Source organism: Mixophyes fleayi, chromosome 6 (genome assembly GCF_038048845.1).
Source record: "Mixophyes fleayi isolate aMixFle1 chromosome 6, aMixFle1.hap1, whole genome shotgun sequence".
Lineage (NCBI taxonomy): Eukaryota > Metazoa > Chordata > Amphibia > Anura > Limnodynastidae > Mixophyes > Mixophyes fleayi.
The window spans coordinates 11,327,386-11,341,845 of record NC_134407.1 but is presented as its reverse complement, the minus strand read 5'-3'; the positions used below and the strand labels follow the sequence as shown (position 1 = coordinate 11,341,845).

The 14,460-nt window shown below is 38.8% G+C and overlaps 1 protein-coding gene across 1 annotated transcript in view; it reads right to left on the bottom strand.

The window, feature by feature from the left end:
• Positions 1–3,726: 3,726 nt before the first annotated feature.
• LOC142160792 (transient receptor potential cation channel subfamily V member 6-like) overlaps positions 3,727–14,460 on the bottom strand; it is a 32,116-nt gene continuing 21,382 nt past the window's right edge. Inside the window, exons 6-15 of the mRNA XM_075215773.1 lie at positions 14,034–14,206; positions 13,564–13,710; positions 13,250–13,462; positions 13,074–13,160; positions 12,913–12,989; positions 12,039–12,204; positions 11,524–11,590; positions 8,206–8,474; positions 6,281–6,387; positions 3,727–4,955 (exon numbers count right to left, since the gene is read on the bottom strand). Coding sequence (XP_075071874.1) covers positions 4,658–4,955; positions 6,281–6,387; positions 8,206–8,474; positions 11,524–11,590; positions 12,039–12,204; positions 12,913–12,989; positions 13,074–13,160; positions 13,250–13,462; positions 13,564–13,710; positions 14,034–14,206 — 1,604 coding nt within the window. The 3' untranslated portion in view covers positions 3,727–4,657. The remainder of the gene's footprint in view (positions 4,956–6,280; positions 6,388–8,205; positions 8,475–11,523; positions 11,591–12,038; positions 12,205–12,912; positions 12,990–13,073; positions 13,161–13,249; positions 13,463–13,563; positions 13,711–14,033; positions 14,207–14,460) is intronic.

Below are 14,460 nucleotides of genomic sequence, written 5' to 3'. Positions count from 1 at the left end.
ACTTCCGCAATCCAGGTAGGTTTCCCGAGAGAGCAGGCTAGTATTCCGCATACTGCAACTTACTCGTGACAAAATGACGTTTTTGCTGTGGGGGGTGGGGCCAAAATGACACGATTGTCCGTGCCCCACCCCCTGCCCGGGATCTCCCGGAATTCACATTTCAAAGGTTGGCAAGTATGGTTTAGGGATCTGAAGAACATTTCTAAAATAAATATATAACAATACTAATAAACAAATTACCTAGTGGTGTGACTAGGCAGTGTTGTGCCCTGGGCTTGACATTTTGTAGATATACCCCCTTTGTAGAAATGTGTTAGGCCACTCTTAATTTCCCAATGCCCTGCCCCTCTTTCACCAGGTTATGACAATAGTACAACAGCTCCTGTCTTCGCTGCCCACCTGATAGCCCCAAGTCTGTATTGTTAATCATTTCCTTTCCAAGCTTCTGCAGTTACAGAATGCTCTCTTCATCCCACTATTTTGATTCTGTTTTCTTTGCACCATTGCAGTATATTGGACATAATGAACATCAGTCTGAGATTGTACTTTTAATTTATCACAAAATACAATTTCTCTTTTAAATAAAAACATTTCACTATAAACAGAATAGACGTGCAAAATATGCATCGCTTCTTAAAGTGTGGACTATGGATCCAATGCCTTAGGGCTAAAGTGCATCCTACTCTAGTAAGGAGGGTTAATGTATTTTATCAGAGTGATAACTGGGTGGCTGTCATGGATAAGTTCGAACTATTATGAATGAAGAGAACTGCAAAAGTCCGAACTAGCTTTTATTTGCAAACTGAAGGGCAACTCTACTCAAAAATTCATTACGCTAGGCACTACAACTTAATGGAATTATTTCACATACTTGAAAAAGTACTTCTGACTGAAGTCATCTGTTGAAAGCTGGAAAACACACTGTCGTCAATAGAGAGGTGAGAAAAAAAGCTGACTTTGCTTCCATGTCAACAGAGCAATTCCCAATTTGTTTCCATGGTTAGATATATCTAAAGAAGGTGAGCTTTTTCTGTGAAGTGGCAGCAACATTGTATTTTTCAAGTTTCAAGAGATGATTTCAGGCAAATGTTGCTTTACGCAGTAGGTTGTAATTCCAATCATAGTAATTTATAATAGACAGATTAATTTTTGAACGCAGCTACCCTTTAATTTTATAAAACATTTACTGTATCCTGCATTAAAAAAAAGATGGGAGTTAAAGGCAACATTAAAGCAAAGTATGTAATAAGTGATCAGAATATTATGATACCATACAGTCTTGCTGTGGGTTGACTCAATATTGATGAGGAATCAGCACCTTGTGATCATTTAGTTATTTGTCTATGAAGTGCCGCAATGATGACAGTGGGTCCTAGCGAATTGGTAGATAACAATCCAATGAACACTGGATAAGCCTGCAAAATAGCTTTGGCTGTTGCCACTATATGTGGAAAGTTCAACATAGACCAGTCACAAGGAACATTTCCTAATGTGATTATCAAACCACGATAGCCTGTGTGTTATATTTGCCATTTTCGTCACTCTTGCGAGTTTAAAACTTTTTATTACATTGGTGGATGTGCAGCAGGAAATGCACTTTCTTGGCGAAGCGGAACAAGAAGGTGCATTGTGCATCATAATATAAGTATAGTTTAAGACTTGGGGGTAAATGTATTAACCTGCGATATTAGCAAATCGCCAATATTCGGTGACTTTGCCGGCCAAATTTAGAACGACAATTTATTTAAAGGCAAGTTTTGCCTTTAAACACAGTGCCGTTTTAAATTTGGGTAGCAAAGTTGCCGAATACAGACAATTTACTGGAATCGCAGGTTATAATATTTACCCCCTGATCTCCAGGATCTCACAGCCGGCATAGAATTCAATGTCATTTGTGTGGAGAAGGAGACTGTGCGTTGTAAAAGCCCCCAGTTCATGTGCGGATGAGCTTTACATTCTGCTAGAACAACCATGGGCTCAAAACTATTTTTCCTTAATAAAACATACCCTGCCCCCAACTAGTAACACTGTAGAGACCCAATACCTGGGAACCCCCTGGCTGGCCCACAGACACTGAAAGGACAGCACCATCAACATTTGATGTTTGCTATATATTTACAAACTTTCCCTCTGCTGCTGGTCCTACTATTTGGTAAGGGGACTATTGAAAGAAAGATTTAAGTAGAGTCCCCCTTTAAATCTCAACAGCAATATGAAAAAACAGATTGTTACATTCAGAGATCAGACATTTTTAAATAAACAGAGTTTTGGGATGAGCAGAATAAAAGATGAAGATATTAGATTTAAGCCTCTATTGTGGCATATATGTGGCAATATATATGGATTTTATTTTGGAACACACAATGTTCTTAAGATTGGCCAGTTCTTGATAGAGCCAAGAAAATAAGAACTAAGTACACAGACTTGTGTTCAGTTCCACATCCATAAGAATAGCCATGTGCAAATATTAGCTCTGGGAAATACCACATATGGATTAATGGATCTATTCCCTCATCACTAATCCATCAATATAAAACACGTGAATCAGGGATTATAAGTAAAGGCTCATGTCTGGAATTGCGCTCAAGGTGCCATAAAACTTCCCCATTTTCAGGACTGTATGCAGGGCTGCTGCCCCAAGATGTGGGGAATGTATACTAAATTAGCAGCTATACATTGATGGGGGTGGGCCGGACGAAGTTCTGGCCCAATTTGCCCACCCATGACCCAATCTGAGCCACATTAGATAGTGTAGAAAGCAACTGCTTGGACCAATAGCTTCTTATTGGCACTCCCAGTCACACCCATTCTAGGTCGGCATTTCCTGAAGTTGCACATAGAATCTGGGTTTGGTGGATTCAGGGAGAAGCCCCCAAGGCTGCGGCAGGTGGGGGAAAAAAAAAACAACTGCACCAGGACCCAAGATTACACTTGGTAGCAATGTGTAGGGCAATATACTCTGATCGTTCTGCCAAATATCACCTACTAAATGGATTGTATGGGATAAAAGAGTGCGTGGCACAGACTATTTTTAAAAATTAGCATGAAGACACTAAACAGTGGACATATATCTGCTTTTCTAGACCAGGAGACTCTCCAAATAGGGGTAAGCCTTTAGAGAGCGCAGGCAATTCTCACACAAAACACTTTTCATGAGCGAGACTAATGACAAGTGAAAGTGATGGAGAGGGCTCAGTAATAGACACATTCCGTATTGTGCAGATCCAATCCAGAAAAGGAGGGCTTGAATTTTTTACCACATGAAGGCCGACGGTCTTGGGAGCCATTTCTGCGCACTGCTAGAGCAGACAAACTCCTAGAAATGTAACAAAAAGCTTCACACTGAAATTTGGTGCATGCAATCACAACACTTCAGATGTCCCCTTACTCTTATCATATTAAGCTATAGATGAGGCTAAACCAATCAACTTTTTATTACAAATGGAAAGTTTATTTTAATAAAAGGGGTGGTATTTAAGCAATAGGGGTCTGACTTTGATGTGAGGTCTACACCATAGCACTCTATATGCCTCTGAAGATTTTTCTGCCTCTCTGTACGCATCTTTTAGTTTGAGGAGCTGTCTAGCAAGAGTGGTGAGAAGATGCTACAGACCATCCAAGGCAATTTTCAATGGGCATTGCATGCGCTTCACAAATGAGGAACATAATGCATCTACTGGTGATCCAAAAGTAATGGGAAGAGTTAGCATAGGTTCCTAGGGGAAGAGTTAGCATAGGTTCCTAGAACTGTTTTACCTTATTTGAGACCGAAAATGAGGTGCATTTTATGGTCAAGCAAGCTTAAGAGTCCATGGTGGTCCCGGTTTTTTAATTTCAAACTCATGGTAGCCCTTTAGTTGTTGCTCAGGCAACAGGTTTGCTATACCTCTGGACTGCCCTGTCTGTAGCCCAATACAAAAAGTAACTGGACAATGAACCTATATTTAGGGTGAGAGAGAAGTAGGTCTTGTATTGATGGGATGAAGTTGTCCTTTCAAAAAAATTTAAACTATTTAAAAATTGTCAATTCACTTTTTTTGTTTTTTAAAGATTAGAACTTATGTAACAAGAGAGTAAAAATAGTTAAGAGTCTGATCTTGAATGTACTCCTGAAAGAGTTTAACTAAAGTGCTAACAGCCAGGGCACCATAACAAACTCAGAACCATGGCCAAGTTCTTTACACTGAAATCTTTTCCATGGCTTACAGACGCTAGTAAATGTTTATTTAAAGGAGATGACTAGTTCACTGTGTCCCCAGATGGCCTGTAGAAATTAATCCAGTGGGGACGTACTTGAAAGTCTTCCTCAAACAGAGAAAATGTCACAATCTATTTAATTAACAGCTGGATTAGGATAGGTCTGAATGGCGAGATCCCAAGTGACAGTAGCCTCTGTACTGAAGATGACAGTTAATGTCTATTGTGGAATGAACAGGATCTCTAGTGTCATAAATTTTTATAGTATCCTTTGTGAAATGTTCAGTTCCACGTTGCTGAAAGGATGTATTTTCTCCAGAGAGCCAAGATGATCGAAGGTTGGATGGAATAGTGAACAGTATGAAACCACAGTATTCCGTTTAGAACCTGAAGGGGGTCAAAGATCAAATACATCCTAGGATTTGCTTCCAACAGCAGAAATAAACCTTCAACCACCGATTCACACATCATAGACATTCTCATCAATGTCAAGCGCATAGTTAACTTTGCCCTGAAGCTGATTAATCGAGGCGCTTCTAAGAATATTCCAACCTCTACTTGACTTTCTCTGAGATATTCTTCTAAGCAAATTAGGGGTTTCCGATATCGATACCCTCTTAGTGACGATCTTATCATCAGAGAATTCGTCTCTCAGAGAGCGCTTTTCAGGGAGTTCATCATTCTCATCATCACTGTCCTGGAAGGCGTCCACATAACGTTTCACTTTCCGCTTGTTCATGTCCTTGCGCTCCTCAACGCTACCAGAAGAGAAGATGAGAAGATGAGAAGTTACTAAATCATGAATTAGAAACAGACTTACAAATTTTTAACAGTCATCAGAGTCTTTGTATTTATCAGATTAATTAATGGGAGTTTTTTTTGCAATTGAAAAGTTAATTTCAGCAATTCCCTTCTGAAATGCCTTCAAGATGAGATAATAAGTCTGTATTGGAATATATAGAACATTAGTAGAATACATTGTATTTGATAATGTTTAGCTAGCATTCCACCCATTGCCATAATAATATGGTCAAGGGGGAAATTGTATCATTGAGGTCAATATAGATCTTTCATTGAAATGTGGGGGAGGGAGTAATTTTGTGGATTAGGGTAATATTCTATTATCATACATGTCAGAATAGCTCTGTATAATTATTATTATTGAAAAATAATACCAGTCCTGAGTGTTACCACATATTTGGGCAGCACTTCTGCCTCCCAGCACTGGGGTCATGAGTTTGATTCCTGACCATGGCCTTATATGTGTGGAGTTTGTATGTTCTCCCCCTGTGTTTGCGTGGGTTTCCTCCGGGTGCTCCGGTTTCCTCCCACACTACAAAAACATACTGGTAGGTTAATTGGCTGTTACTAAATTGCCCTTAGTCTCTCTTGGTCTGTCTGTATGTGTGTATTTTAGGGGATTTAGACTGTAAGCTCCAATGAGGCAGGGACTGATGTGAGTGTGTTCTCTGTACAGCGCTAGGGGATTAGGGGCGCTATATAAATAGATGATTATGATGAGTAAATTGGCAACATGGAAAACACATGTAGCATTTCCCACTTAATGCCAGCAACTATTTATTTTAGGTGTGATGCGAATGTTTTGGTCACTATAGAGGTGTGCCAATAATGCCATTGTCTGTCTGACTTGGGCCTATGGTAGCAGTGTAGAACAGAGCATGGAGCACTTTTGGGAACCCAACAGACTGAGTACCTCTCTGGGAGAATTTAATGCTCTCTTGGGAGTTCAGAAAGTCTCCCCCTAATTTTGGACATTACAGGAGAGTAGGCGACATGTAATAATCAACTAATATATTAGGTCTTCAGTGTATGATAATGAGCTGTTAAATAGAAAGGTTAAACTACACATATCTATGTCTTGGAAAAGTTGCACCTATAAAAGATTCCGCCAACTTAGAAATGGAACAATTAACAATATTGGCCTCCTGTGTCCATTTAACTAGACTTTGTGGACTTTTCAAATAACCATCTTAAGAAAAAGGAAAAAAATGTTTTGCTTATAAAGGTGAAAATCTATCACAGACAGATGGAAAATGTCCTGGTAGTTATAGAAGATACTCACCGGAGATACCAGGAGTCTCCCAAACCATAGTCCGTTCCACAGATCCCCAACCGAGGCCAGAGGACTTTTGGCATCTTCCGTTCAAGCATTATGGTGGTGGCTACGACCTGTAACAATCAATGTAAATACTATATATGTAAATACATATGGTAGGTGTGCATGGACTAGAAGGGCAGTATTTACCATGTAGGCAAACTAAGCACATGATAGAGGAGGAGGGAGGGAATATAAATAGTATATGTTGAATTTTTTAAAACCTTTACTTTTTAGGTTTCCATTTTTACTTTTTCTTTGCCAGCCGCCTATTAAGCTCAGTAAAAGTAATGAAGAATGGGGTGCTGGATAGTGGGAAAATGGTATCCATGGGGTAAGAATCAGTTCAATTCAAGGCCATAAATCACTTCACGGAGTCCAGAGAGACACAATGGGCCGATGTGGAAGATGGAAGCTCTGCTTATTTTTACCCTCTCATCTCCGTGGGGTGCAAAGAAACATCAGCAGAGATTCCTTACTGCAATGACCAGCAATGTGCGCAGCCAGACATCGCGGTGATGTCCAGCAATACATCATGGCCAATAGCCCCACCCACCCCCATAGAAGGATATTTACTGAATGCCTGATTTTTGCTAAAGCCAATACAGTGCACTTATTATGATTATGTTAGTGAGGGCTGGGTCCCAATATGAGGAGGGGAATGGACGTAATCAGGAAGCCTCAGACTGACAGTTGTATAGTGGAAAGAGCAGAGTCCCCCCCATAACCCAGAATAGTGAAGCCAGACTCCTGTCACCCTGATGCTAGAAGATTGAGGGATTATATAATTTATGTTTTATTTTAACGTTTGCCTAGGTATTACACTAGGCATACCATCATAACAATTGGAGACAGAATAGACCAATCAGCCTATTGACTCATACTACTCTCAGACTTGCCCAAAAGTGAGCTTATTTTGATGAGACCACACCTTTTACGGTGCTGAAAATTTGGCGTTAGCAGTTATGTTGTGTTTTTTGTGTGAACAGTAAAGTATTATTTTCAATTGTTGACAACGTGCTCTTACATCTACTGCAGTGTTGGCTAAACTGTGACGCTCCAGGTGTTGTGAAACTACAAGTCCCAGCATACCCTTACAGCAGTAAGCTGCTATATATTGGCAAAGCATGCTGGGACTTCTAGTTTCACAACACCTGGAGTGTCACAGGTCAGCCAACACTGATCTATTGTGTACTTGTTAGCATCATTTGACTATAGAGAGACACATGTAGCTCATTCAGGTTATTATAGAATATAAACCATGCAAAGCCAACAGGAATCATCACTTGACTAGTAATATTCTAATAGCCAATTCTACTTTCCAAACAAAAATATTTTTCCCCATTATAAAAGAGAGATGGACCATTCTGTCTAATCAAGAACCACACGTGCACCATGTCTACGGCTCCCATCATTGTGAAATGAACAATCGGGACAAATATCAGACCCAATCTTAAAATACACCCAACATCTTCTTTAAGTTCCTGAACAATCTATTTCCACTTATATTAGGTTTGGTTCACCTGGATTATGGCAAAATAGGAAATGAGAGCTAAACTATTCGGATGGAAAAAAAAAAAAAAAAAGCATATGATAGAGTATTAAATATCTGCTAAATTGGAAATATAATTTTCATCTCTACAGTGGATTTACTGACACACCTGTGTATCACAGTATGATGCTGCTTTTAAAACAAACATTTTCATTGTGATACTCTGCTCATTCATCACATCTCAATTTGTTAAGTGGATACTTAGCACTTACTGAAAACCAGATGAAAAAATGAGCCCGCTGACTTGTAAAAGGACGATTCCCAATACTATACTGCACAGACCTGCAATACTCTACATATAGTCTACCAGGAGATGTCCATTATCTGAATTGTTCCTCACCTGAGCTCTCCATAGTTCGTCTCCTTCATGGGCCACTCGCCAGTGTGTGTCCCCCATCATGGCGATCAGAAGATTCAGCATCAGGAGAGCTGCGATTACGGCAAACGCAGAGTACAGGACGCTAAACATAAACGGCAATTCCACCGCGTAATTAGCCGGACCATCGATGATCGTGAGGAAAAGTTCAAAAGTGCTAAACAGGGACATGGGATACGTCATGAATTGGCCCAATTTATCAGGATCCTGGGTTTCAAATATTACGAAGAACGCTGGGAAGAAAATAAGCAAAATAATGAATTTGTAGATTAATGATAAAAAAGTCCATTCAGTACAGACCAAACTTCATTATTGCTCTTAGATTTGCCTTACTTTACTGGCAAACAAGGGCTTTGGATCTTAACGCCCGCCTGGATATACCAAGAGAGGTAGACTCAAGTGAAGTAAAATAGAATTATAGTAGATCCATTTCTAGATAAAAATTGAACCAATGTAGAAATATGGATATTGCCTTAAATTACAGTTAATATTTAATTTCCCACCAACAAAAGGAGGATCACAGGCAGTGGCCTGGAAACTGTCCTGGTTCACTACACTCTACGTCATCCATCTTGGCAGTTTTATGAATATATGCCAAATATTTGGCTAGTTCAGAGGTCCTAAATGAACTTGTGAACTGAAGAATTACATCAATTCAATTTCAGAAAAATGTGGTTTCAAATGTGGTTGCACCAATTAAAAAATCAAAAGCAACACCCCCCCCCCCTAAATACACAAACACACAGACCACGTTTTCAAAAAGAACTTTTCAGTTTAATCTATAATACCCCAAAAAAATAAATTAATACATCAATGCAGTTGACTTTTAAATGAAAGATCAGATCAAGATGGTATTATAACAATAAATTAAATTAAATTATTCCATAATGTTACTTTTAATTTAATCAATTCTCCAGTAGTGCTTTATATTTTCTCTACTTTTTCTTAAGAATACTAGGCAATATTACTTCCTTATATATTTAGCATTTAAATTTATTCAGTCGGTCCAGAAGCTGTTAGTAAGTGGTTTGTTTGAAATATATACTTTAATGCAATCGGATAGTTCAAAGAGACTTTTATAGTACAAAAATTAACACTTTCTGCCTAGTCCTTTAGTTCGATCATCGTACGAACATCTGTCACTTTTTGTTTCAAAGAAAGCAACTATCCAGAATAGAAGAGCTTGATTAATGTTATTAGGAGTGATCAGCTAGATAGAATGTATGTACTGTATGTATTGGCTTACTTACATATCCCCAGTTTAAGATATGAGCATCCAATTATCAGAATTATTCAAGAGCACCATCGTTTTATATAAGGATACTCGAAATTCTAATTCTTAATCAATTTTCAGGATCGCTGAACAGCCTGTGTATATTATAGAGTCAAGATAACAATTATGCATTTAATTAAGAAGCACTCCAAGATGTCCCATCAAGCTCATGCAATTTGTTTATTATGTATTAAATAATACAATAAAATTTCTCTCCTAGTGATTCGTCACTTGTGGTGTACTTTTACCAGATCTTCTAATGAACCAATACTATGTTCTGGTACTTAACTATTTGACAGATTTCTGAACAGCTATACGTTAGACTGAGAGGTGCTTTAAACTTTCCGGTCAGGCTTCTTTAAATTCATTTGATTTATTAAGAATAAAATAAGTGATACAATAATGTCTTATCATATAGTAATTTGGGGCTAGTGATCCAAGGACTACTATAGGGCTTGGAGCCCTTTTTTCTCGTGTTTGCATCTCGTTTTACGATAGATGTAACATTGACTGTAGATATACAAAGACTCCCAGTCCTATGTTAATTTTTGTCAGTATTTCAGGAGTTGGCCAACCTCAGTTTCATAATTTATTTTACTATAAAAATTGATTTATACATTAAATATTATTAATTACCATTTAGTACAACAGCTGTTTTAAAAATTTACATTTTTCATAGTCAACCTAATTTTTATTCAGATTTCGTAACTTGTATGGATGTCTTGATTCACCAAACTCCTCCAGTTGGCCATCTTGGCTCACAAATCCAACTTAACTTCAAAACAGGGCCACTTGCAAATAAGTAAGCACACAAGATCACAACACAGCATTAGCACTTTAAGAAATGACCCTGAGACCAGACCATCTCAAATATCTCGGCTTACAAGTTCAGGTGGCTATTCATCAACATCATCATTTATTTACATAGCGCCAGCAAATTCCGTGGTGCTTTACAATTGGGAACAAACATTAATAAAACAGTACTGGGCAATACAGACAGACAGAAAGGTAAGAGAACCCTGCTCGCAAGCTTACAATCTATGGGACAATGGGAGTTTGAAACACAAGGGCATGTGCTACATCATATTGCACATTGGACCAGCTAGAATGTAAAGGGTAAGAAGTATTGAGTGGGCTGTATGATCAGTCACACAGCAATGTTGGTCAGAGGGTTGTTGTCTTGTGTTAGCTGTGTAGAGGGTGGTAATAGGGTAACCTAGGGAGATCATTATGCTGGTTAGGAATATTATAAGCTTGCCTAAAGAGGTGGATTTTCAGAGAACGCTTGAAGGTTTCAAGAATAATGGAAAGTCTTACTGTGCGAGGGAGGGAATTCCGCAAAGTGGGTGCAGCACGAAAAAAGTCCTTTAGCCGGGAATGGGAGGATGTGATGAGAGTGGAAAACAGATCCAGATCTTGTGCAGAATGGAGGTGTCGAGTCGGGAGATATTTTGAGACAAATGAGGAGATGTACGTCGGTGCAATTTTGTTCACGGCCTTGTATGTTAGTAGCAGAATTTTATATTGGATTCGTTGAAAAAGAGGCAACCAATGTAGAGACTGAGAGTGGTTCAACAGAGGAAGAACGGTTTGCAAGGAAAATCAATCTAGCTGCTGCGTGCAAAATAGATTGTAGGGATTCAAGTCTGATTTTGGAAAGACCAGTAAGGAGGGAACTGCAATAGTCAATGCGGGAGCTAAGTGCATGAATTAAGGTTTGTGCAGTGTCTTGTGTGAGATATGTGCGTATTCTGAAAATGTTCTTTAGATGTATGTAACATGATTTAGATATAGAGTTGATGTGGGGAATAAATGAAAGTTGTGAGTCAAGGATTGCACCTAGCTATTAACACACAAAGTGAATATGATAAAGCAGTCGTATTAAATGTATTTTTGGTGTGCAGTGTTACAATTGGCTATATAAAATTAAATAGTAGAATGGCTTTGTAAGACTAAAAAAAGGCAAATGGTCATTGCTATCTAGAAGAGCAGTCAACTATTATCCTCACCTGCACCAAACCCGAGAATGACCACGGCCATCAGCCAGCAGAAACGCAACAGATCCCCAAATATCATCTGAAAAAAAAAATATATATCAATCAGGATCACACGTCACAAGAGGATCACTATTGCAGCTAAAGCAAAGTTTGTGCCTCTTCCTGGACAGCAAATAGACATTGATCCCACCACTGGAGATTACTCAGTTTATTGTCACATAGCTACTGATATTTTTTCATGGAGAACGTGCTAAAATGTTGAGCCTTGGTTTTGTAGATCCAATAGGATGGAAGTTACAACCGTCCAATTGGATGCTGCCATCCTGAGATGAAATCCCTCTCCATCTAGCTAGTTCTCTATGAAGACATTCCTGGACAATACTAATCCATGTTGCGCTATATGAAAGTAAACAAGGGAATTCCAGAGGAAATACCTTCAACTATATATGATACACAGAGGGAGAAAAATATTTTCCCCAACTATGTATAACTGGACAAAGAAACGTGTGCTCATGTACTGCTTTTACCTTTTGGATCATGATGGTGAAAGGTCCAAGCATCTGAAACCCTCGTGTAAAATACATAATATAGCACCATCCTAACACTAAAGCCACAGACATAGGAACGATCTCTCCATCGCTGCTCGTTACTCTCATGATCAATACAGTCATCACCATACAGGCAAATGCAATTCTGAAAAGAAGCATAAACAGAATGAGGGATTAAACAAAGATTACTTATGAAATGAGCGATTCCTATTAAAGTGGCCGGTTTATGGAAAATAGTAGGGGAGTGCAGGGCCGTCGATACCAATAGGCAAACCTAGGTGGTCGCCTTGGGAGTCAATGGATAGGGGGTGCCTAAAACGCTAGATAAGTGATATTTGACTACCGAATCATCATGAACTCAAGGACCCCTGTCTCTCCTAAATAACATACCATAGAAAGTGGACAAAGTGGCAGAGCTTAAAAGTGTCTGCATAAAATCAAACATGTATCAATAATTCCCATATATAACCAATCATAAAAAGTAGTTCTCTCAGACACTGGATCCAAAATTCTGTTTGCAAATGCAGCTGAACTGACACAAATATAAGAGATGTAAACAAATAAATAAGCATATAAAACATTGTCTATTTCAAGCATTTGGATTCATTTGCAATGTCTCTCTGAATTTATGGTGGAGAACAAATTCAAAGATCCTTAGAAATATATTGATCCAAAGAGTGTGAGTGAGTGTTAGGAGATATTGCAAAAACCATACAATAGAAAGTCGGCAAATTGGTAGAGATAAAAACACTATTTGACTAGCGGCTTCTTGTGCCCCCACATATTTGCATATTGTTTAGAATTCATATTTTATATTGGCCACATCACATTGCGCCAGAGTTTTGTTTCTTACATGATTATATGAAATGGTCCACCAAGAACAGTCTGCCCAAAATATCTGGTGGCTCCAACCCGAAGTAGATCAGGAATCTAAAATGAAATAAAAACAAAATAAGTAAAATAAGCCATAAAAAAGTAAAATTTAAAATATGAACTGCCCTGAGCATTTCTTACCAAGAGAAGCAAGATAATAATTGCGCCGAACACACTGATTAACTCCCCAACTAGACGAAGGTCATCATGATACGTTACATAGGCCTCCTGTTTGAGTCCAACAAAAGAAAAAAAGTGTCAATATTAACCTTAGGCGCAGGTTTCTCTAAAGCGACCCTCTTCTCTTTGTCACTTACACGAAGTGGCCGTTGTTCCAAGATGGTCGCATCACGAGAATCATTAGAAATATTTGAAATGAGCCTGAGGGGTCTGTAGGTGCAACAAACTGTTACACAGATCATGTAGAGGACATAGACTGCCGCTAAAAACCAGAAATACGGTCGACCGCAGCTCCGCCATTTCAGACTGACCAGTTCTTTGACAGGAGTAAGGTCCAGGATACGTCGAGCCTACAGTAAAGGTTGGGTGGAGTTAGAGTATCATTAACTTAATGCAGGTTAAAGTAAAACCAACATTCAAACATAAAAAATGGATTATTCAATCTACCTACCTCTCTTTTTCTGGAAGACACCACAAGCTCCAACACAGACTGATCTTCTCCCCAAGAGTCAATGCCTGAAAGGTCATATAAAATGGAAGTCACTGGACCAAACGTCCACTGGACCTGCTTCCGTTTGTTTAGCAGATGCTGGAACATCTGAAGAACAGGGTGAAGAGGGAACAGTCTCCTTTTAAACTTTTTCATTCCAAACACTGATTTAAAGACCCACATTTTAGAGAGGTCTATGACCTACAGCAGTTAAAACGGGAACTTCCACCTTACATTAACTCTGGCAAACTACCATTTTCTGTATTCCACGGAGTAACAGTATTTATGTCTAAATATGGCTAGCTGAGGTCCTGATTGGTCAGAAGAGATAGAACACTATTGAAAAAGCAAATAGTACTAGTCTCGAGGAAGAGATCCCACCAAAGAACTAGTATGGGGTAGCTAGAGGGTTATATATATATATACCTTACCGCAATGTTCCCCTCTGCTGCTGATAATTTAAAGGCAGTAAGTCCCAAGTAATTAGGAATCATTAGAAGGTCCACACCCTTTTCTTCTTCATCACAGGATAATATAAGGTCCAGCATCTGGCAGGAAAGGTTCTGGTTAGGTTGAAGGACAAGGATGTGGAGTATGGTGTTGCCTGTAAAACAGAAAAGTCATAATCAACCTAACTTTACTTTAATCCTATCATCAATCAATACCCCATTGTCATAAATGAAGATATTATCAAGCATTCGCATGGTGGACAAAAGATGCATTGGTCATGTCAACCCAACCAAACTCTTGAAGTCCGAGTTATTTATAGCCACAGGAGGTATATAATCATCTATTTTAAATTATAATTAATCCCACATATCTATATTATAAGTAAACCCACTGAAAAAGCCCCTTCCA